At 44.9% G+C, this 20,657-nt stretch overlaps 1 protein-coding gene across 5 annotated transcripts in view; it reads left to right on the top strand.

The window, feature by feature from the left end:
- The window catches only part of CEPT1 (choline/ethanolamine phosphotransferase 1), a 34,589-nt gene extending 18,956 nt beyond the window's left edge, over window positions 1-15,633 (top strand). For 4 of the 5 annotated variants that reach the window (XM_065038351.1, XM_005505313.3, XM_065038349.1 and 1 more), the window contains exons 5-9: window positions 4,724-4,808; window positions 10,673-10,804; window positions 12,622-12,780; window positions 13,824-13,949; window positions 14,694-15,633. In XM_065038351.1, coding sequence (XP_064894423.1) covers window positions 4,724-4,808; window positions 10,673-10,804; window positions 12,622-12,780; window positions 13,824-13,949; window positions 14,694-14,813 — 622 coding nt within the window. In that variant the 3' untranslated portion in view covers window positions 14,814-15,633. The remainder of the gene's footprint in view (window positions 1-4,723; window positions 4,809-10,672; window positions 10,805-12,621; window positions 12,781-13,823; window positions 13,950-14,693) is intronic. The other variant, XM_065038352.1, reaches the window with a different exon arrangement.
- The last annotated feature ends 5,024 nt before the right edge of the window (window positions 15,634-20,657 follow it).

Genomic DNA, 20,657 nt, shown 5'->3' with positions numbered 1-20,657 from the left:
GGCAGACGGGGAGTGAGGGGCAAAACGTGCATTGCAAACCTCACAACTTTATCTGAATTAAAACACTTAAATATTCTTGTTTGCAGCCTTTAGTTCTCGAGGGAGCTGGGGCGGTGTTGTTGTTTGACTTAGTCCCTGTTTGCTGCCTTCAGTTCTGTTATTCTTTCCTAACATCAGTTTGCTGCGGAATCATTATTTTCAGGGTCATTTTGGGTGTTTTTCCCAGCCTTGCGATTTGATGTTCTGTCTTGGCATTTTTAGCTTGTTCAACTATTGAGTCTACGCTCTTTGTTGCTTTGTCTGCTCTTGTTCCTTGCTCTTTGCCTGGATGCTCCTGCTGATCTTCAACTCAATACGGGCCTTCTGTTTGTTTTCTAGAAGATGAAAAAGCCCCTGGTTTATTTGAAGAAGTAATCTTTGGAACTCCGCTTTGTGTCTGAGGAACTGCTACAATAACTTTCCATCCCTCTATTGTAGAGCGGGCAGGTCTTGGGGGAAACGGGTTCTTTCGTTTTCTTCATTCCATAGGAATTAGGGATCCGCCGCATATTGTGCGCTGTGTCTCCACATCATCCTAGCAACATAAACTGTTTGGGCAATGCTGACATGGCTCAATTTGTCAGGAAACATCGGGCAAAAAAAAGTCAGGTTAGGGGAAGTGTGGCTGGAGCGATTGCTGAAAATATCCCACTTAAGAAGCTTTAACGAACCCCCTTGAACTGCAGAATTCACGCGGCTGGTTATTGCCATTTGGGCTTTTTGTAGCATTTACATGAGTAAATAAATACAAACACAAGGAGAAAATAGAATCAGACTTTGAACTGGCTGGTTCTGTTCTTGCTTTGAAATATTTTTGCTTTTCCTAAATGTCTGCTTATGGTACCAGGCGGCTCGTTCTGTGCACTAATTAAATGGGGGACTTGCAGCACCCGCTTTTGATTTCTCACTGTTGTGGGTGTTTTTTCCTTGTGGTACCTATTTTTTTGCACTGAAGCTAAAAATCCTTTTCTACTACTAGTCAATCAATGATCCGCTACTGCAGTTTGTGTTTGCTACAGTAATTCTCACAGGGAGAGACACTCCAATGTGCAATGAAAAAAATAGTGTACTATTTCTGTAGCATTTAAGCAGGAATGTTTTCACCCTGCTTTGCAAATAATTTCCCTAGCTATATATATATTTTTCCTCAAAAGGCCAGTGTGGGTAGCACAGAAAGGCCTTTTAGTGGATCTCCATCCAAACCGAGCGAGCGGCTTTCCCTGCAGTCGTGGTTCTGTCTTGTCACCTTATTCGGTACCTTCCCAGTTCTACCAGAGTTTAAAACAATAGGGGAACTGAGGCAATTTATGGATCTTTTTATTACCAGCGCGTTTTGTCTCGAAACGATTCATAAATACAAGTTAATCATTAAAGCAGGGGAATTAACGTCCTCTAGATCACCCGACCTGTTAATACTTTCCAGGTAGCGCCTTTGCTCAGTGTCTTTCATGACAAAACCATCGATTCTTTGTTTCCTAACTGCGTTCTTTCACTTTTACTATGTTATATTTTAAGGGTTGTTTGGGACTTCAATGAACGCTGGTCGCAGTCCACTTGTGCTGCATTTGGAAGCCTTAACACCCGGTATTTTCCTCCCTTGTAAGTCTGGAGCTGCAGAGTCACTTTGACTCAGCAGAGTCTTGTTCAGCTGCCAGAAGAGGCAGCTCAGCCCTTCGCCGCCCTCTCCTTGTGCTTACAGCAGTGCAGAGGCCACACAGAAAGGATAAGGAAAGCTGATATGCTAGAAATTGGGACAGGAGCCTCGCTTTTCTTCTCCTTTTTTTATTTGGGTCATTTTAGCCAAGGCAATTTCCCAATGCAGTCGACAGCGTGAGACCATAGAGCTGGCACAAGGGAGACAGTGGGACTGAGAAGTTGTTTTTCAGCCGGGGGAAGAGTGGTTGGTGTTTAGAGAGACCGGGATGACTGCTCCTTTTAGCAGCGGTGTGGATTTAGTCCATGTCAAAGCTGTAGTTGCACAGTCATTTTCAGTTCAAAGTAAATGAACAGTGTGGCTCTTTTCCCTTTCACCCAGCTTCTCTTCCCGGTGCTGTCCCTTTGTGTCAAGCTTTGAGGAGCTGCATTCCTGTATTCTTAGATTTCGAACTAGTGGCCATTTGACATTCTGAAAACAAACAAAAATCACTGGATAATTCCAGCATCAGGCATAACTTCACAGTTACGGAGCATGTCTTTTAAAACATCATCCACCAGTGATTTAATGAATGCAGGTGGCAAGAGGATCCCCTGTAGGTATTACAATGTGTTCCCAGTTCTTTTTCATCCTTGGTATTAAGAACTGACTCTTTACTTTAGGTGATAGTTCAGGTGTTTAGTTTTTGAGTTGGTCTGACGTCTTTACCTTCTGTGTTAACAAGCCCTGTAGTGTTATAAAACTTCTCTTTATGTAGAATTGAAGTTAAGGCTCCTATTTGTTCTGCAATAGGAGATTCTTATAATAAATCAGGGAGGAGTTTCTAACCAAATATACTTGCAGGTCATTACTGAACCTTTTCCAGCTGCCTGATGCCATTTTCATTGGAGTTGGGGAGGGCAGAACTACAGGCAATGGAGCAGAGGTTGGACTGTGGCTGTGTAAATAAGATGATCCAGGTGCTGCTTCCATGGGTTTGATTTGGCTCTTAGTTTCGTGTAAGAGTTTGTCTTTCAGAATACCGCATCTTTTTACAGTCTGATTTAGTTTTTTAATTATAGGACCTTACTTTGTTTTGCATTAAGATCACTGCTGCCAAAAGAAACCTGGTTTGCTGTCCAAGGAAAACCATACACTTGAGTTACCTCCGCTGGTTCTTAGTCACAGTTTCTGTGAGCTTTCCCAGTTGCTTTATATTCTTTTAGATCACTGATAGAAGTGGTAAAATAGGCTCAAACACATTCCTCTTGAACCTGTGTGGGTTCCCAGAGCCGCTTCAGCCCTTTCTCAGCTGCTCACGCCGAAAACACATTTCTGTGCTGACTCCGAAAGCGAGGAGGAAGCAATTTGCATTAAAAATCAGATGGTTTCTCTGTCTCTTTTCTTGCATGGCTGAGCATTTTTCCTTCTTCTTGCAAGGTGGTTCATTGGCTCCATTTATTTGTACAAGGACTGAAAATCTGTTTTTTTTGGATATTCTTTCTTCTTTGTGGAAATTACCTTTTTTTTTTTTTTTTTTTTTTCCAAGCCAGTTTTCATTGCCTATAGGATTGTTATTGAACAAATCACAGAATCCCAGAGTGTCAGGGGTTGAAGGGACCTGGAAAGCTCATCCAGTGCAATCCCCCCATGGAGCAGGAACACCCAGATGAGGTTACACAGGAAGGTGTCCAGGCGGGTTGGAATGTCTGCAGAGAAGGAGACTCCACAACCCCCCTGGGCAGAAACAGTCCCTGAACACTAACCAACTCTCTTGCGCCCCTTTACCTTCAAGCAGCCTTGCCCATGGGATTTCCCCCAGCAACTGCCTGAAAAGGCCAAAGTTTGCCCTGCTGAAATCCAGGGTTGCAATTCTGCTTGCTATCCTGCTCCTGCCACATGAGATCCTGAACTCCACCATCTCATGGTCGCTACAACCAAGGCAGCCCTCAACCTTTACCGCTTCAACCAGCCCCTCCTTGTCAGTGAGGATGAGGTCCAGCAGTGCACCTCTCCTAGTCGGCTCCTCCACCCTTTGCATCACAAAGTTCTCGTCGAGGCTCTGGAGGAACCTCCTGGACTGTGGCTGCCGGCCGAGTCGTCCTTCCAGCAAACATCAGGGAAGTTCAAATCCCCACCACAACCAGGCAAAAATAAACCCCGAACCGTTATTCTCTGATACCTACCCAGTCAATAATATCAACAGCATTTCTGTAACAGCAAAGCAAGAGGAGGTTTTGAGTCTTTTAGGTAAAACCGTATTACTAGAGATAAGGAATATGCCCTAACTATTTCAAACTGTCTCAAAGGACTCTTTTTGCTCCTGTACCCCAGTATGAGATAATATTCTACAGCTTCATCTTAGACACCTGCAAGTCCCTCCTTTTGATATTTCACTTGCATTTTCCTTTCATTTTATTTCTGGAATTGATTCGTTTTGCTATTTCTCCCTCTTGCTCGCTCCGAGACTTTTGCGTGCTCTTTAAAACACAGTCTTAAACTCAGTCTTATCGCTAAGCCTTTCCTTCTGGTGCTTCTATAAAACATCCTGGCTGCGCTAGAACCAGGCGTGGCTTCTATTTTACTGCACGTAGAGCCAGAATTGGGTAATTTTAGCAGTGCAGCCGACTCTGCCGTTTGTATTTGCATAAACTCTTCAGGGATTCATTAAAATTTGCTCTTCAGACAGATTATTCCTGTTAAAAAAATAGGGTGGGGATTAAAAAGATCTCTCCTAAATTTTCTCGTCTGAAATCCATTCTTTTTTTTGGTGAGCAAGGTTAAAACTGAATATTCATTAAGAGTTCCAACAAAATGGGTTTTTATTGCACTGTGAAATAAAACAGAAAGCATCGCACACCACGGCCCTTCATTTTATTAAACTCAAATATATTTTTGCTTTTTAAATTCTCTCTCAATGGTGACACCCTTGTTTTCCTCCGTATTATGGAGTTGCGATAGTGTGCATGATAGAGCTGCTGAGCTTGCAAATAACTGCCTCAAAATTGCTTTGAATAATTTTGCTTTTCTTGGCTTTTTGTACCTAATCAGAATTGATGTGACTGAAGTACAAATCTTCATAATAATCATGCACTTACTGGCAGTGATTGGAGGACCACCTTTTTGGCAATCTCTGGTAATTTTATTCATGTTCTTATTTTAATCCTTTTTAATCATCTCTTAGACACCTAGAACCACCTGCATATAGCAGCACAGTTTAATTTGTGAAGAGATGGTCTCGCTTTTCCTCATCAATGGAAGTATATATTCTCAAGTATAGGTTGCGTGGCAACAACTGCACATTCTGGTTTTACCAGACTTATTAAAATGAGGTATTTATTTTGTATCTTATGTTTGTGGGTAGAAAGCTCCCGAATTTTGAACAAACTTAAATTGGCACTCACTTTTTTTGAGAGATGGGCAAAACTGGAGTGAGTTCCATTTAACAATCTGGATCAGCAACACAAGAGGATTAAATTGGATTGAGAGGACGGGAAATTTTTGGAGAGTGGTTCACAGAATCCCAGAGTGTCAGGGGTTGGAAGGGCCCTGGAAAGCTCATCCAGTGCAATCCCCCCATGGAGCAGGAACACCCAGATGAGGTTACACAGGAAGGTGTCCAGGCGGGTTGGAATGTCTGCACAGAAGGAGACTCCACAACCCCCTGGGCAGCCTGGGCCAGGCTCTGCCACCCTCACCCCAAAACAAGTTTCTTCTCAAATTTAAGTGGAACCTCCTGTGTTCCAGTTTGCACCCACTGCCCCTTGTCCTGTCACTGGTTGTCACCGAGAAGAGCCTGGCTCCATCCTCCTGACACTCCCCCTTTCCATATTGATCCCCATGAATGAGTCGCCCCTCAGTCTCCTCTTGTCCAGCTCCAGAGCCCCAGCTCCCTCAGCCTTTCCTCACACGGGAGATGCTCCACTCCCTTCAGCATCTTGGTGGCTGCGCTGGACTCTCTCCAGCAGTTCCCTGTCCTGCTGGAACTGAGGGGCCACAACTGGACACAATATTCCAGGTGTGGTCTCCCCAGGGCAGAGCAGAGGGGCAGGAGAACCTCTCTGACCTACTGACCACCCCCTTCTAACCCACCCCAGGTACCATTGGCTTCCTGGCCACAAGGGCCCAGTGCTGGCTCATGGTCACCCTGCTGTCCCCAGGACCCCCAGGTCCCTTTCCCCTACGCTGCTCTAATAGGTCATTCCCCAACTTATACTGGAACCTGGGGTTGTAATTGGCCTTAATGGGGCTGAAAACTATTATCTGTATAGGGAAGAAAATTATTGTGTGGGGTATTTTTTCCCCCGTTTTAAGCAGTAAGCATCCTAATTGAGAAAGCTGTCGTGGGCTGGCTGCATATCCTGATATGCATATATAAATAATAATAATACTAATAAAATAGGCTTGCCAGGCGGCGTCAGCTGGCAGTTTATGGACTGTCATTAAATTGATTTTATGTTTTTGTTACCGAAGCCACGTTGAGCTGTTGAAATTGCATTGCTCAGAGAAAAACATATGTGCATCCATCGATAGAATAGGTTTCTGGACACCATCTCTAAAGCGTTGATTTCCTGGAAATTTTGTCTTCCTGAAGGTTTTGTATGTGTGTGTTTACTTGCTAAATGCAATTCTGAAGGCGGGTAAAGGAATCTTGATTTGCACTGAAACCAAGAGATGGTCAAAAATTCCTGGAATGTGCCACCCCAAATTGACGAAATTCTAATCTGCTTCATATAACTAGAGAAATGAGCTCTAACATTAAAGAGAATGCCTAGAAAAAGGAGCTAACTTTGGCTACCTCAGTGTTGCTCGTGTGCTTTCAGGCTTAAAAACCCCAGCTTCCCAATTAATTGTATCAACTGCAAAGTAAATACCATCTGGAGAGAATGAGCATGGATAGAACTAATTCTAAAAATAAAATAAAGATGAGATAAGCCAGTTTATTGGTGCCAAACTCTTCCAGAGAGGTTGATGTGGCCGACGTCCCCACGTGGTAATTATCCTGCATTATAAATAGGGATTTCACAACTCACGTTCTTGGTTTCCTTGTTGGGTTTTGAAAAAAGGAGGAAAAAACGTTGGCAATGGGGAATTTTCCTTTTTCCTTCAACTTGGGAGATTTTATTTGGAGAGAAATGTTATTTACTGCATGCAGAGCAAAATAGATCACAAAATGGATCACAAAATATATCCTACAACTCCTCCTTACCTTTCCCAATCCTGTAATGTTACAACATTGTGACAGCAAAATTGGTGGTTTGCTATTTGTGATTTGTTTCAATCTTGGGGGGGAATAAGGGGATAAAATGCGGTTGTGTACTCAAACATTCCACTTTCTAATGCTACCATGTGAAAAGCAAAACCAATCTGAATAGTCGAAGTGATGCAGAATTGTGTATTTTGGCAATTGGTGCTTTCTTTTTTCCCATGAAACGCCATGTACCTGTGCTGGCTCCCTTCTCCGTGTCAGTGTTGATTCTCTTTAAAATGCCATTTGCGAGGCCCCTGCAGCTCGGTCATTCATGTGGATGGTGAGTACGATCACAGCTGTGACCCTCGGTTGGAAAACACACTGATTATCTAGAGGGTTTTTTCAGTTGGAAATGCGAGAATTGCTGCAATCGCTCGAGTCTTATTCCGCAACATAACCTTTAAAAGCACAACCACTTGATGAATATGAAGCGAGCTTGCTTTTGGCTCGCTCTGGGTTTGTTATTTCCCTTGCAGATGTGACTGAGGCGTAGATCCGTACAGCTGGATCCAGCCGGGTGACAAGTACAACCAGGATACTACAAGTTGCCCAGCTGGCTGTGGGAGTTGGAAATAGGAGCAGCCAAGAAGAGTTTGTGTCCTTGCTGTTCTCTCATGGATATGTAGGCTCTTATACACTTCACTGCTGCTTCCCTGAGCCCTTTGCTGTGCTCTTTTTCCTAATTACATATATATATATATTTTAATCCCAATTCATGCTGCACAAAACTCTTTGCGGCATTAGTCTGGATTCGTGCCATTAATTTTCTATCACATTCTTCTGGACTTGCTATACCCAGGCTCTAGCAAGCACTTGTTAGTCCGTTCTTGTTTTTATTAACATGTGGGGTTTTTTTCCCAGGCAAAATTTGGAATGCTCCCTTTCTGAGGGTGTATCTGTATTCAGCAGCTTTCTGTGCAGTGTAACCTTCATCTTAATTTACCTGCAAAACATTGGCCTTGTGATACTCTGCATTATTGATCACAGAATCCCAGAATGTGAGGGGTTGGAAGGGACCTGGAAAGCTCATCCAGTGCAATCCCCCCATGGAGCAGGAACACCCAGATGAGGTTACACAGGAAGGTGTCCAGGCGGGTTGGAATGTCTGCACAGAAGGAGACTCCACAACCCCCCTGGGCAGCCTGGGCCAGGCTCTGCCACCCTCACCGGGAACAAGTTTCTTCTCAAATTTAAGTGGAACCTTTTGTGTTCCCGTTTGAACCCATTGCCCCTTGTCCTATCACTGGTTGTCACCGAGAAGAGCCTGGCTGCATCCTCCTGACACTCACCCTTTAGATATCTGTAAACATTAATAATGTCAGTTCAGCTGTGAGGATGCTGTGGGAGACTGTGTCAATGCCTTACTCAAGTCAAGGTAGATCACATCCACCGCTCTGCCATCATCCATCCATCTTGGTTTGTCCTCATAAAAGTCAATGAGGTTGGTCAAGCACGACTTCCCCTTGGTGAAGCCATGTTGACTGCCCCTAATGACCCTCTTATCCCTGATATGCTTGAGATGGCGCCAAGGAGAAGTCGTTCCATCAGTTTCCCAGGGATGGAGGTGAGGCTGACCAGTCTATAGTTACCCGGGTCCTCCTTCTTGCCCTTTTTGAAGACTGGAGTGACATTTGCTTTCCTCCAGTCCTCGGGCACCTCTCCCGTTTCCCAAGACTTGGCAAAGATGATGGAGAGCAGTCCAGCAATGACCTCAGCCAGCTCCTTCAGCACCTGTGGGTGCATCCCATCCAGACCCATGGACTGATGGATGTCCAGATTGCCTAACTGCTGATGCAGCCTTGCAAAGTTCTGCACACATCTGACTTCGGGTGAAACCCCCACAGCAAGGTCAGAATAATTGTCTGGACTGTAGCGGTACATGTAATACCAGACAAGATACTTGCCTGGTAGTGTCCTCTTATTTAAAAAGCCATTTTGTAGGAAGATTTTGGATTATAATTCTTCCTACTCAGATATTTTTTGTCCTTTTTCCTCCATGCCTTTTGCCTTTGGTGCTTCCAGCTTTTGGCCTCGCTGCTTCCATTTTGTATACAGAGCAATTTAGCAGATGCTGCTTTTTTATATCTCTCCTTAGACCTTCCTCTGCCAAATTTCCACATGGAGCTTTGTTTCCCATTATTTCTACCAGATAAGTGCTGCAGCTAGTAGTGGAAGCAAAAAGCAGAGTGTTAATAAAGCAGAACTGGCCAAACTGGACTTTATAGCAGCGCGGTCTTGGCCTTCTGCCTTTCCTGAGCATCATTCTCAGATGCTTTAGTAGCAGTTTGGAGTTCATGGGGTGTTTTTCCCAGCAAAATCCCTTTCTCCTTGGGAAATGTCAAGCTCAACGCCGTGGGACCCCTGTATGAAGCTTGCCATTGTTTTCTTCTTCTTGTAGAAGAGCAAATTTCACCCCATTCTGTAAATATCAAAGTATCATTAGTGAAGCAGAGGGCAGCACAGGGACCTTCCTTTGTGAGACTGAGAAGGCCTGTGGCTCATAACATTAATGAATTATTACAGTTAACTCCAGTCTGTGGCTATATATGCTTTTTGTTTACTTCTTATTCTTCCTTTACTGTCTTTCAGAAAATGGTTTTTGACTTAACAGTGCAGCATGAGCAAGGGAGAAATAGGTTTGAGTATCATGAAATGATGCCAGGTGGCCAGAAACCGCAATTTGTAGACGTGGTCAGGGTGCTCACCTGCCTATGGGGCCTGATGAGTTAAAGCTGCTTTTCCCTCTTAATTGTGCCCTGAAAAGATGGAGAAACGTTATTGAATGTGCTAGGAAGCTAATGATCAAGCTGCACGAAGAGTGTAATTGAAGAAAAATAGAAACAATTTGATCTCATTTGCGCTTCAGCGTTTAACTGGACCCCTTGCTGTTGGGGAGCCAAGTGTCTTTGTGCGGCTGAGTGTGCGGCTGCAGATCCTCAATTAGGACACTGTGAGGTGGTTTTTTTGTAGTTGTATAGATAAAACATAACTAAAAGTTCTACATCTGGAGCACAAGTGTGATGGAGCGGCTGAGGGACCTGGGGGTTCAGCTGGAGAACAGGAGCTGAGGGGAGACCTCCTGATCTCTGAACTGCCTGAAAGGAGCTTGGAGCCAGGGGGGTCGGGCTCTGCTCCCCAGGAACAAGCGCCAGGAGCAGAGGAAACGGCCTCAAGTTGCGCCAGGGGAGGTTGAGGTTGGATGTGGGGAACAGTTTCTTCCCCAAAGGGCTGTGGGGCATTGGAACAGGCTGCCCAGGGCAGTGCTGGAGTCACCAGCCCTGGAGGGCTGGACAGACGGACATGAGATTCTCAGGACATGGGGCAGTACCAGGGGTGGGGGAACGGGTGGACTCAGTGATCTTGAGAGTCTCTCCCAACCAACATGTTTCTATGATTTGGGGCAGCTGTGAGGTTTACAACCATCTTCAGGAAAGGTGACCAGTGCATTTCTCTTCCATGTCATAACTGGGTGATTTAGCCAGCAAGTTCCAGGTTTCTGTCCACTTGCCTGCTTCTGGTGGCTCTTTTCAATTAACTGGAGACAGGTCCAGCTGTATGGAAAGCTTGCTGGAAGGACTATTGGAAAAATACATATTTCTCCATGCCTTGTAGAAATTAAAAACCCTTTATAACAAAGAAAGAAACACAAATGTGGTGTTGGAAAGTGGAGTGTTTGAGTGCACCATAAGAGTTAAACCAAATTTTAGTTTGTTTGTGCTTGTTTTAACTTTTGTCTCTTTCCCATGAAGATTCCAATCCTGAATATTCAGGTGAAAATATTCCCGGCTCTCTGTACTGTCGCAGGAACCATATTCTCCTGTACAAACTACTTTGGTGTGATCTTCACAGGTGGAGTCGGCAAAAATGGATCCACTATAGCAGTAAGTACTTTGTTCTGCCAGTTACTCTTCAGGATTCTGTGGCTTTTCAGCTATGCTTTTAGTTTTTATTTAAAATAATGCCTCCTATATGTGAAAGGAGGGAGGAGAGCTGACACTGGAAGCTGTGCTGCCATCCAGAGACCTGGACAGGCTGGAGAGCTGGGTGGGGAAAAATGTAATGAAGTAGAACAAGGGCAAGTGTAGAGTCTTGGGTCTGGGCAGGAACAACCCCAGGTTCCAGTGTAAGTTGGGGAATGACCTATTAGAGAGCAGCGTAGGGGAAAGGGACCTGGGGGTCCTGGGGACAGCAGGGTGACCATGAGCCAGCACTGGGCCCTTGTGGCCAGGAAGCCAATGGTACCTGGGGTGGGTTAGAAGGGGGTGGTCAGTAGGTCAGAGAGGTTCTCCTGCCCCTCTGCTCTGCCCTGGGGAGACCACACCTGGAATATTGTGTCCAGTTGTGGCCCCTCAGTTCCAGCAGGACAGGGAACTGCTGGAGAGAGTCCAGCGCAGCCACCAAGATGCTGAAGGGAGTGGAGCATCTCCCGTGTGAGGAAAGGCTGAGGGAGCTGGGGCTCTGGAGCTGGACAAGAGGAGACTGAGGGGGGACTCATTCATGGGGATCAATATGGAAAGGGGGAGTGTCAGGAGGATGGAGCCAGGCTCTTCTGGGTGACAGCCAGTGGTAGGACAAGGGGCAATGGGTGCAAACTGGAACACAGGAGGTTCCGCTTAAATCTGAGAAGAAACTTGTTCCCGGTGAGGGTGGCAGAGCCTGGCCCAGGCTGCCCAGGGGGTTGTGGAGTCTCCTTCTGTGCAGACATTCCAACCCGCCTGGACACCTTCCTGTGTAACCTCATCTGGGTGTTCCTGCTCCATGGGGGGATTGCACTGGATGAGCTTTCCAGGTCCCTTCCAATCCCGACATTCTGGAATTCTGTGAAATATTTTCCTTTCAGTTCCATGCTGGCTTGGGAAAAGCAAGTTAATATTGTCTGTATGAGAATAGTAGCTTTAGGAGTCAATAGTTAAATTTTTTGAGTGGTTAAAAGTGCTCATTGTTCTTCAATATTAGTTTTTACAGTATCACAATATATTTGGGATTGGAAGGGACCTCAAAAGATCATCTAGTCCGAATTTTGGATTAATTTTGTATTAATCATACAAAATGGGCTATACAAATACCCACACCCCCAAAAATTCATAGAAAAATACAGTGCAAAAACACATGCAGAAGGAAATCTGTCAAGAGGATTGGTTATGGTTCTGATCCTTCTAAAAGATCTGTATCACTCATATTACCAGTTAAAAAGTACCGGTGGAAGTATCTGCACAAGAACCTTGATCTCGATGATCTTTCCCAATGAAAATGATTCTATCAATGATTCATGTTTCAGTAGAGATGATTGATTTTTGGAATTTTCCAAAAAGCAATTCTAATACTGTCCTAGTAATTATTTGCTACCTAGGAGGCTGGTTTAGTTGCTTTCTTGCTGGCACAGAAAAAGCAGTAAAAATATCATTTCCTGTCCCTTGCTGGCGGTGTCAGCCCCTGTGTGTGTGACAAGCATCAGAACTGTGCCCTTCTTGCTGCCTAAAACCTTCTTCCCCCCCCAGCACCAGAAGGGTTCAACCACATTCTCAGCTGACGCTCACTCAGGTTTCACAATTTGTTCCTGTGTATTCAGAAGGACGTGTTTTTAATGCAATTTTGAACTAGAAACCACCCATTGCAATGCCACGTGCTTGGTTTATTATGTTTCTTTGCAACACGTATATTGTGTTAACCTAAAGCTTTGCCTTTATTCTCGCTGTAGGGAACAAGCGTCCTTTCGCCTTTTCTTCACATTGGCTCAGTGATCGCGTTGGCTGCAATGATCTACAAGAAATCTGCTGTGCAGCTCTTTGAACGCCATCCCTGCCTATATATACTTACTTTTGGGTTTGTGTCTGCTAAGATAACAAATAAACTAGTGGTAAGTGCGCCAGAACCTTTGAGTTTCTTGTTATTGCAGGAAAACTCTTTGTAGATTTTATAGTTGGCTGGTTATTCCATTGACTAACTGCTTCTGTTTGTGCACTGAAGTGATACTTGTACTAATTTTCGGTAATTTGGAGGTGCAGCGGAGCCTTTCTTCTGTTTGAAAGGGAAGTGTAAACCTTAAGTTAATGCCAGTCAGTGCCAGCGCAGCTTTCAGTTGCCCGAGTTCTATTTCCCCCCCTTTCGCAGCTGTTCATTCACATTTTGACAGTGTATTTGTGCACATGTGATGAGCTGGGCTGGAGCAGAGGGGGCTGAAACCCCCCTCAGATGTGGGTGCAGATGGGAGGAAAGTTTGGGAGGAGGTGACAGAGCTGCTGAGGTTTGGAACAGTTGCTCAGGGTTTAACTTAAATAATTAGAGAGAAATAGTGGTTAAAATTATCACCAGCTTTGTACCAGGAGAGGAGAGAGAGGAGCCCCAGCTGAACAGCGCAAATTAGGGATTGAACACCCGCCGCCCCACACGGTCTCAGTTCTGCAGGTTGATGTCGCGTTGCCACATGAACTGGATCCGCGTTGGACATAACCATGGAAGAAAAGGTTATTTCTAAACCAGTTTGTTACACGGTGACACCAACAGCCGTGCTGGTAGAAGTGAGGATGTGGTCTAAGATCTCACAGATGTAAGGTTTTGTTTCCAGGCTCAACTAAACCTTAAAATTTCCCCGTCTGCTTCCATTTTACTGTTTTGCTTCTGGCAGGAGGAAGAGTTTATGGGCTGGAAAATGCATTAGGTTTTATTCGTGTAGCTACATTCTTCGTTCTAATAAAAGATATTTTTCTGCAAACCTTGCATCGCATATAACTGCAGATTTTCATGGTTTAAACAGCACTGCTGCTGCTACTTAAGTACTCGGTATATCTTACAGTAATGTGGCTTGAACTGGGACTTTTTTGGCTCTGTGTATTCTGAAATCACTCTACCTTGGCTGGCATAAGTTTATTTCTTAAACTTCCTTTTCTGTTTTTAATGTAGGTTGCACACATGACCAAAAGTGAGATGCACCTGCATGACACAGCGTTCATAGGCCCAGCACTGTTGTTTCTGGACCAGTATTTTAACAGCTTTATTGATGAGTATATTGTACTCTGGATTGCCCTGGTAAGTACAGGCTGGCTTTGCCTGTTGGTAATTATTGTGAGGGTTTGCGTGCTCCTTCACAAACCCTGACTCACCTTGATTCGATGGGACTGGGAACCTACTTAAATATTTAACTAGGTTTTAAATAGAGTTCACGCAAGCAGAGGTGAACACGGTTTGCTTGGTGCATGGGTGAAACAGTTTTAAAGCCACGGAGCAAAAATCCAGAGCGTAGAATTGAATGTTTGGAAGATTTGTGTCGATATCTTGTTAGCAAGCAAATATATTATCGGCAGTGCAAGCGTATTATGGCTGTGCCTTAAGCTCTTGAGTCACGTATATGTGTCATTACTAACAGCACCCATTAGGGGAAAATATCATATGTGTTATTGAGTACTCAAGCGTTCTCTACCACAATGTAGTGTTAACCTTTTAATAAAATTGGTGTTTTATGTATGGTCATCACCATTCAGAGTTAATGGTCGCTTCACAGTATCTGTATAGCTACTAAACTAATTTTCCCCTTTCTGATTCTAGAATTAAGAGTCTGTATTCTTACAAAGCTGGAAGAAAGTTCAGCACATCTAGAAACTGCTTTTCTTCCCTGAGTGATGGTTTTATTTCCTATACAGTTGGAGATTTAATTCTAGAAGAGAAGACCCCAGTGCTTTTATCCTGAAAGAAATACAGGGGGTGTTATAATCTTGTCTTGTACTTCACAAAAACATAGATCTAAGTGTGTGTATTTATTTTTCTCTGTGCCAGATCCTTTCCCTCTTTGATTTGCTCCGGTACTGTGTCAGCGTGTGCAATCAGATCGCCACCCATCTGCACATCCACGTGTTCCGAATCAAGTCGTCCTCCACGCATTCGAACCACCATTAGTAAACGGGGCAAGGAGGTCCCCATGAGGAGAAATAAGAACAAGTTGGTTTTCTACATGAACGGATGCAAAGGCGTGTAGGAGACTAAGGAAAAGGCAGATAAGAACACAGTAATTTATAATAATCAATGTTGTCTAACTTTTATTCTTCGTTATCAGTAACACTCCTTAACTAGTCTCCTGCCTGAGAGAGTGAATTCCAAGTCCACCATAGTCAACTCTACATGTAGTCAACTCTGTTGGTTCAAAGCCCAGGAAAGCATGCAGGGAATAATGCTCCGTCTCTGTAATTACCTTGATTACGAAATAATCTATATATGGTGAATGGATCCCCGACAACTCCAGTTTCTAATGTAGTAGAATTACAGCTGCAATACGACTTGCTTTTAATTTTAATATTTCATCATCTCTTAGTGAAATACTTGTTTAGTGTCCACTTGAAATTTATTTACTAAAGACCTAAGCTGGTAAAAACGGAGATATCGCACTAGCTTGTGTAGTTGAAGCAGCTGTCGAGGTTTGCGTCCAGACTCATGTGGTTCTTTTGCTTATGCGTTGCTGATAAAGCGGTTTCTTGCTACAGAATAATGCGTTGAACAGGGTCCTGCAAGCGGAAGGGATGGCCGGCATGCAAAATAGTGTGGTATCTTTGACAATTAATTTTATTTTTTTAAATAAACATTATCTAAAAAGACAACTTATTTCTCAATTTTCTTCAGTGGAAAAGACTATAAAAAGAAAATTTTACTGTTTACTTTTTTATGTATAAAACTTAAGCAAAATTTCCTTTCTGCTCTTAATAAATAAGAATTCTGAGAGCAACGGTTGTGTGTGTTGCTCTGTCCTGCTTAGACTTACAAAGTACAACCTGCCTGCTATTTAAAAAGCGGTTTGCTAATGTGTTTATGTGTGTGCTATTGTCATTCCAGGATCTCCAAGAGCTTTCTCTGCTACATAGTGCAGTAAGTTTGGGGTGGTGTGTGTGGGGAGGGGGTTTCTTGTGTGTGGGGAGGGGGTTTGAGGTTTGATTCTATGCGGATGTCTCCGGAGCAGGATCTGCCGTGGATATCAGGGAACCGCTTGGGAATCGGTTGGTGGGGAACGCTCAGAACCCCGTGGCTGGAATTCCAGCCCTCTGAGCGTGAAGCGTCTTGAGATGCTCAGAAAATGCAACTGTCAACTGGGAACCCAGAGCCACAGCAGCACCCGAAGACACCTGCATGTCTCTGTTTTGAAGGAATTGAGCGCAACTGACTTTAAAAACATAAAACAAACCCTGACGACAATAAATCAAACCCCCACTTGGCCAAGGGAAGTGGTGACATGTATTTCCTGTGATACCAGAGTGATTAGAAAACATGCTCAGGAAGTGGAGAGAAAATTCACTTCCTTGGGTGACTGGAGAGCTTTTAAACTCCTTTTTCCCCCTCCCTGTGCCAGTCCCCATGTCAGGGTATCATGGATGGAGAGGCTGGTCTCCCAAAGTTGTGTCCTTGCAGAGACATGGGACTGGACTAGAGACACAACACAGGAGGATGTGGATGTGGTTTGGTTGTCCCTGAACTCCCTGGCATTTGTCTGCTTGGGAGCAGCTATTAGTTTGGTGCAAAAGTAATTGCGGCTTTGGACTGTGAATTTTAAATCATTATAACTAGGCTCAAACACGTGTCTATTAATCAAAATGGGAACTATTACATCAATGCGTTTTTGCCAACAAGAAATACATTTTATTCCTGTAGCATAAAATTCTGTGCTTCAGGATTCGACGAACTCTCGGAAGGTATTTTCTGTATCCTACTGCTTGTGGAAGCATTTTCCCTGCAAAAAAGTTGTCAAGATGCTTGAAGAAGTGCTGGTCGGTTGGCGAGAGGTCTGGTGAATATGGTGCATGAGGTAAAAGCGCAGCTGAAGGCTTTTGGGGGGTTCTGGCCCTGGGGGTCTGTATTGGGGTTCCCAAAGGCTCCTTGCAAACCTGAGCCTGAGGGAGAGTGTGGTTCCTACATCCTCTGGGGTTCCCAAAGGGTCCATGCAAAGCTGAGCCTAAGGGAGAGTTTGGTTCCTACATCCTCAGGGGTTCCCAAAGGGTCCATGCAAAGCTGAGCCTAAGGGAGAGTTTGGTTCCTACATCCTCAGGGGTTCCCAAAGGGTCCATGCAAAGCTGAGCCTAAGGGAGAGTTTGGTTCCTACATCCTCAGGGGTTCCCAAAGGGTCCATGCAAAGCTGAGCCTAAGGGAGAGTTTGGTTCCTACATCCTCAGGGGTTCCCAAAGGGTCCATGCAAAGCTGAGCCTAAGGGAGAGTTTGGTTCCTACATCCTCGGGGGTTCCCAAAGGGTCCATGCAAAGCTGAGCCTGAGGGAGAGTTTGGTTCCTACATCCTCAGGGGTTCCCAAAGGGTCCATGCAAAGCTGAGCCTAAGGGAGAGTTTGGTTCCTACATCCTCAGCATGGACCTGGGCCACAGCTCTTCAGTGGCCTGGAAACCGCATCCCAGTGTCTTCATACTGGGAGCATCTCCAGGGTGAAAGGTGGCAGCTGTCTGTCCAGTATCACACTTTTAGATAACTCGTTTATTTAACCTTTTCACTTCATTTAGCTGGGTGAAGGTTGGATCTAGACAGTCCAGGCTGCCGCCCTTCAGCTGGTGACCAAGACAAGGTCTGGAAGGATTCGAAAGCACTAAGGTCCCATCTCCCCGTGCACAAGCCTTGTGTTTCTTCTCATCAGCGTGAAGTGGGTTGAAAACTTAGTCGCTTAGAAAATCCCTCCCTGCAGTCTAAGTGTTTTTCCAGAGATGCAAACAAGGAGAATCATGTTCTCAGTCTTCAAGACTTTAAGATCTAAGTTGCTCCAAATGATTAGTCACTCATACTTGAGACTGGTGAGGAACTGAAGTCTTTAAAGGGTTGTCGAGGACCAAACTTCTGTTTCCAAAATGTGGCTAAACTGAAGCCTGTTGTTGTTCAGGATATTCGATCAGGCACCTTTTCACTGCTTGGAAATTTTAATGGTGTTCAGCCAGCCAGGAAAAAAAAAAATCCCCATTTCTATCTTGATCAAGTCTCATTGTTATCAGGGAATCGTTACTTCTGCTAATCCAAGCCAAAGAAAATGTTGCTATAGATACAAGTAATAAATGAACTTTACCCCTCGCACTTGCACATTACAGCACTGTCTTGTGATCGTAGGTTATCATGGTTATGTTGGTAGAGCTGAGGCTGCTCGAGGAGTGAAGAAAGGAAACAGAATTTTTGTGGGCTCAGCCTGATCTCATCACGTGCTTTTTCACTTTGTTGCGTTCAGGAGGCGCCTAGAAGGAAGAGGTTTTGCAACAGCAGCCTGTTGAGCTTCCTGGAACACCTGGGGCCGAGTGTGTTCCCTTCAAAACGAACACAACCTGTTCTGTGCTCAGGTTTTCCCATATAACTGTAAAGGCAAGCTGGAAATGCCCACTTGGCGTCGGAGTGTTGCCTCCTCTAAGATGTTATAAAGGAATTCCCTTGATTTGGCAAGTTTAATGCAGGAAGAAAGTCAAGGTGCTTCAGGGCCTGTTTCATCTGAGGGTCAGTTTTGTTTCACACTAGTATTTTTGTGCTTTTTCCCTCCTGCCCTGTGTGCACCAGGTACATCCAGCGCTGCTACACCCAGTCTCTGAGTTTGGCATAGAGTCGCAGAGAAGTTTGATCATTTCGGATGAACCCTGCAGCTGTTTTCAGAGGTTACAGCCAGGTGGGAATGGATCAGAGGTAGGAGCCACGTCTGTTATCGCTGCACAGCAACCTGGAAGCATTAGCGATAACAACTGCGCTGACTCCAGTCGGTTAAACATGCCCAGGACTATTTGCTGGCACCACGGCCAGCTGGCAGAGGGTGACACATGCCATTACATGAGGCTTATCTTCCAAGCAGGGCAGCTGCAGAGCAGGAATTGAACCACAAATCAGGAGTGAATCCTGAGCTGACTCCCAAACCACGCCTGGGAGTTGTTTGGACAAGCGTGAGTTAGCTAATGCTATGCTGGGAACTATGTTAACAATTCAGCAGAATAAATGAGCACTTTCCAGTTCAGGGAAACATTTCTTGGCACTGTTTTATTTACTGTTGTCGTCTTAGGTCAAGTGTTAAGGCAAATCTTGAGCAGGAAGGAGGATTTAAAAATATGCTGCAAGTTTTGCTGATCCGCTGCAATGTGACCTGAGCCCGGCTGGATGTGTCCACGCTCCCAGCAAACACCAGCTGAGTTTACCCCAGTGTCTCCCACCTACATGCAGGTGGTTTAAGAGAAGCAGAATGAGTTCAAAGAAATAAGTTACTTAATTCAGCATCTGTCCTTTCAGCCCAGTGTCTTATTTCTTCACCGATTCTCAATGATCACAGGGGTGTGTGTGCCTCATGGAATCATTTTGGTTGGAAAAGCCCCTCAAGATCATAGTGTCCAACCATAACCCACCCCTGGCACTGCCCCCACGTCCCTGAGAACCTCATCTCCATCTGTCCAACCCCCCAGGGATGGTGACTCCAGCACTGCCCTGGGCAGCCTGTTCCAATGCCCCACAGCCCTTTGGGGAAGAAATTGTTCCCCACATCCAACCTCAACCTCCCCTGGTGCAACTTGAGGCCATTTCTTGTCCTAACGCCTGTTACTTGTGAGAAGAGACCAACACCTTGGTGCTCCAACCTCCTTTCAGGTAGTTGCAGAGCAATCTGCAGCCTGTCCACCCTCTAGCCATTAAAGGGAGAGCATTAAAGCTCTTGCCAGGTTGCACTGCTCAGGTGAGCAAGCAAGCATGATAATATCGAGCTGCTTTTCAATATTTGGGCCAATGTGACTCAAGGAACCCTTAAAACTTGCTAATCAGGAATGACATCAGCCGTACACATTTAGGAAACAAGGACAGAGCTTTCTTCCTTTCTTCCCCACCACCTGGGAGCTCTGAAGCTGCTGCTGGATGGTGGGGAGAGATGTCAGTGCCAGAAAAGTGCCCAGTTGCTGCTGTTCCTCTGTACCTGTTCCTTTTTCAAAGCTGAACCGAGAGCTGATGCGCTTCCCAAAGCTGGGGCCCTTCACTGGAATGGATTTAGGTCTCTTTTTCCATAACAACACTAAAAGGAAAAGTGCTTTAAGTAACTTAAGATAGTATCTCAACCTACTCTTTGTTCAGCCTTGAGAAAGGTGGCACCAACCCTTCTAATTCACCCTTGCCGACATCCGTAGCACTGGCTACATTTGAACACCTTTTTTATTTAAAGATCAGGTTTTGCGTAGCTCTGAATAACCTTTTCCTCCGGTGGGGATTAAGCAACCACAAAACACCATCGTTCATGTGACTTCTAATTCTCCTTTTCTACAGAGCGACTGTCAAAGCAAGGGCCGCTTCCCATTTTTCTCCGTGTGACAGTCTGAAGGCTTCACAACCAAAACAGTTGGTACCTTCTCAAAACGGTAACGAAAAAGGAGGAGAAGGGGGAGGGAAGTGGCCTTTTCAAAAGGGCCGATTCTCAGTAGGTGCCCATGATTTTACACACCAACACATGTGAACATTTAAAAATGAAAACCAACCACAGAAACTTTTCCTGCAGTTAACCTGTAACATTCTTTCTACCCGTGAGGGGCAACTTGTGAAGCCAGGGAGGATACCCACAGTGCCAACAATCTCCTTTTTCAACTAACAGATAATTCTTGTACCCCCCTCTGAACACACAGAGGGGCTGAACAAAACCAGACCAAACCATTTTCTTTCAGCAGGGCTGCAGAGTTTCACGGCTGTTTGGTTCGTACCTTCTGTCCAACTGCGTGTCTGACACTCGGGTCTGTGCGTGACCACACAAATAGTCCCTTCCAAAATAAA

Source organism: Columba livia, chromosome 22 (assembly GCF_036013475.1).
Source record: "Columba livia isolate bColLiv1 breed racing homer chromosome 22, bColLiv1.pat.W.v2, whole genome shotgun sequence".
NCBI classification, from domain to species: Eukaryota; Metazoa; Chordata; class Aves; order Columbiformes; family Columbidae; genus Columba; species Columba livia.
This window is presented reverse-complemented; position numbering and strand designations above follow the sequence as displayed.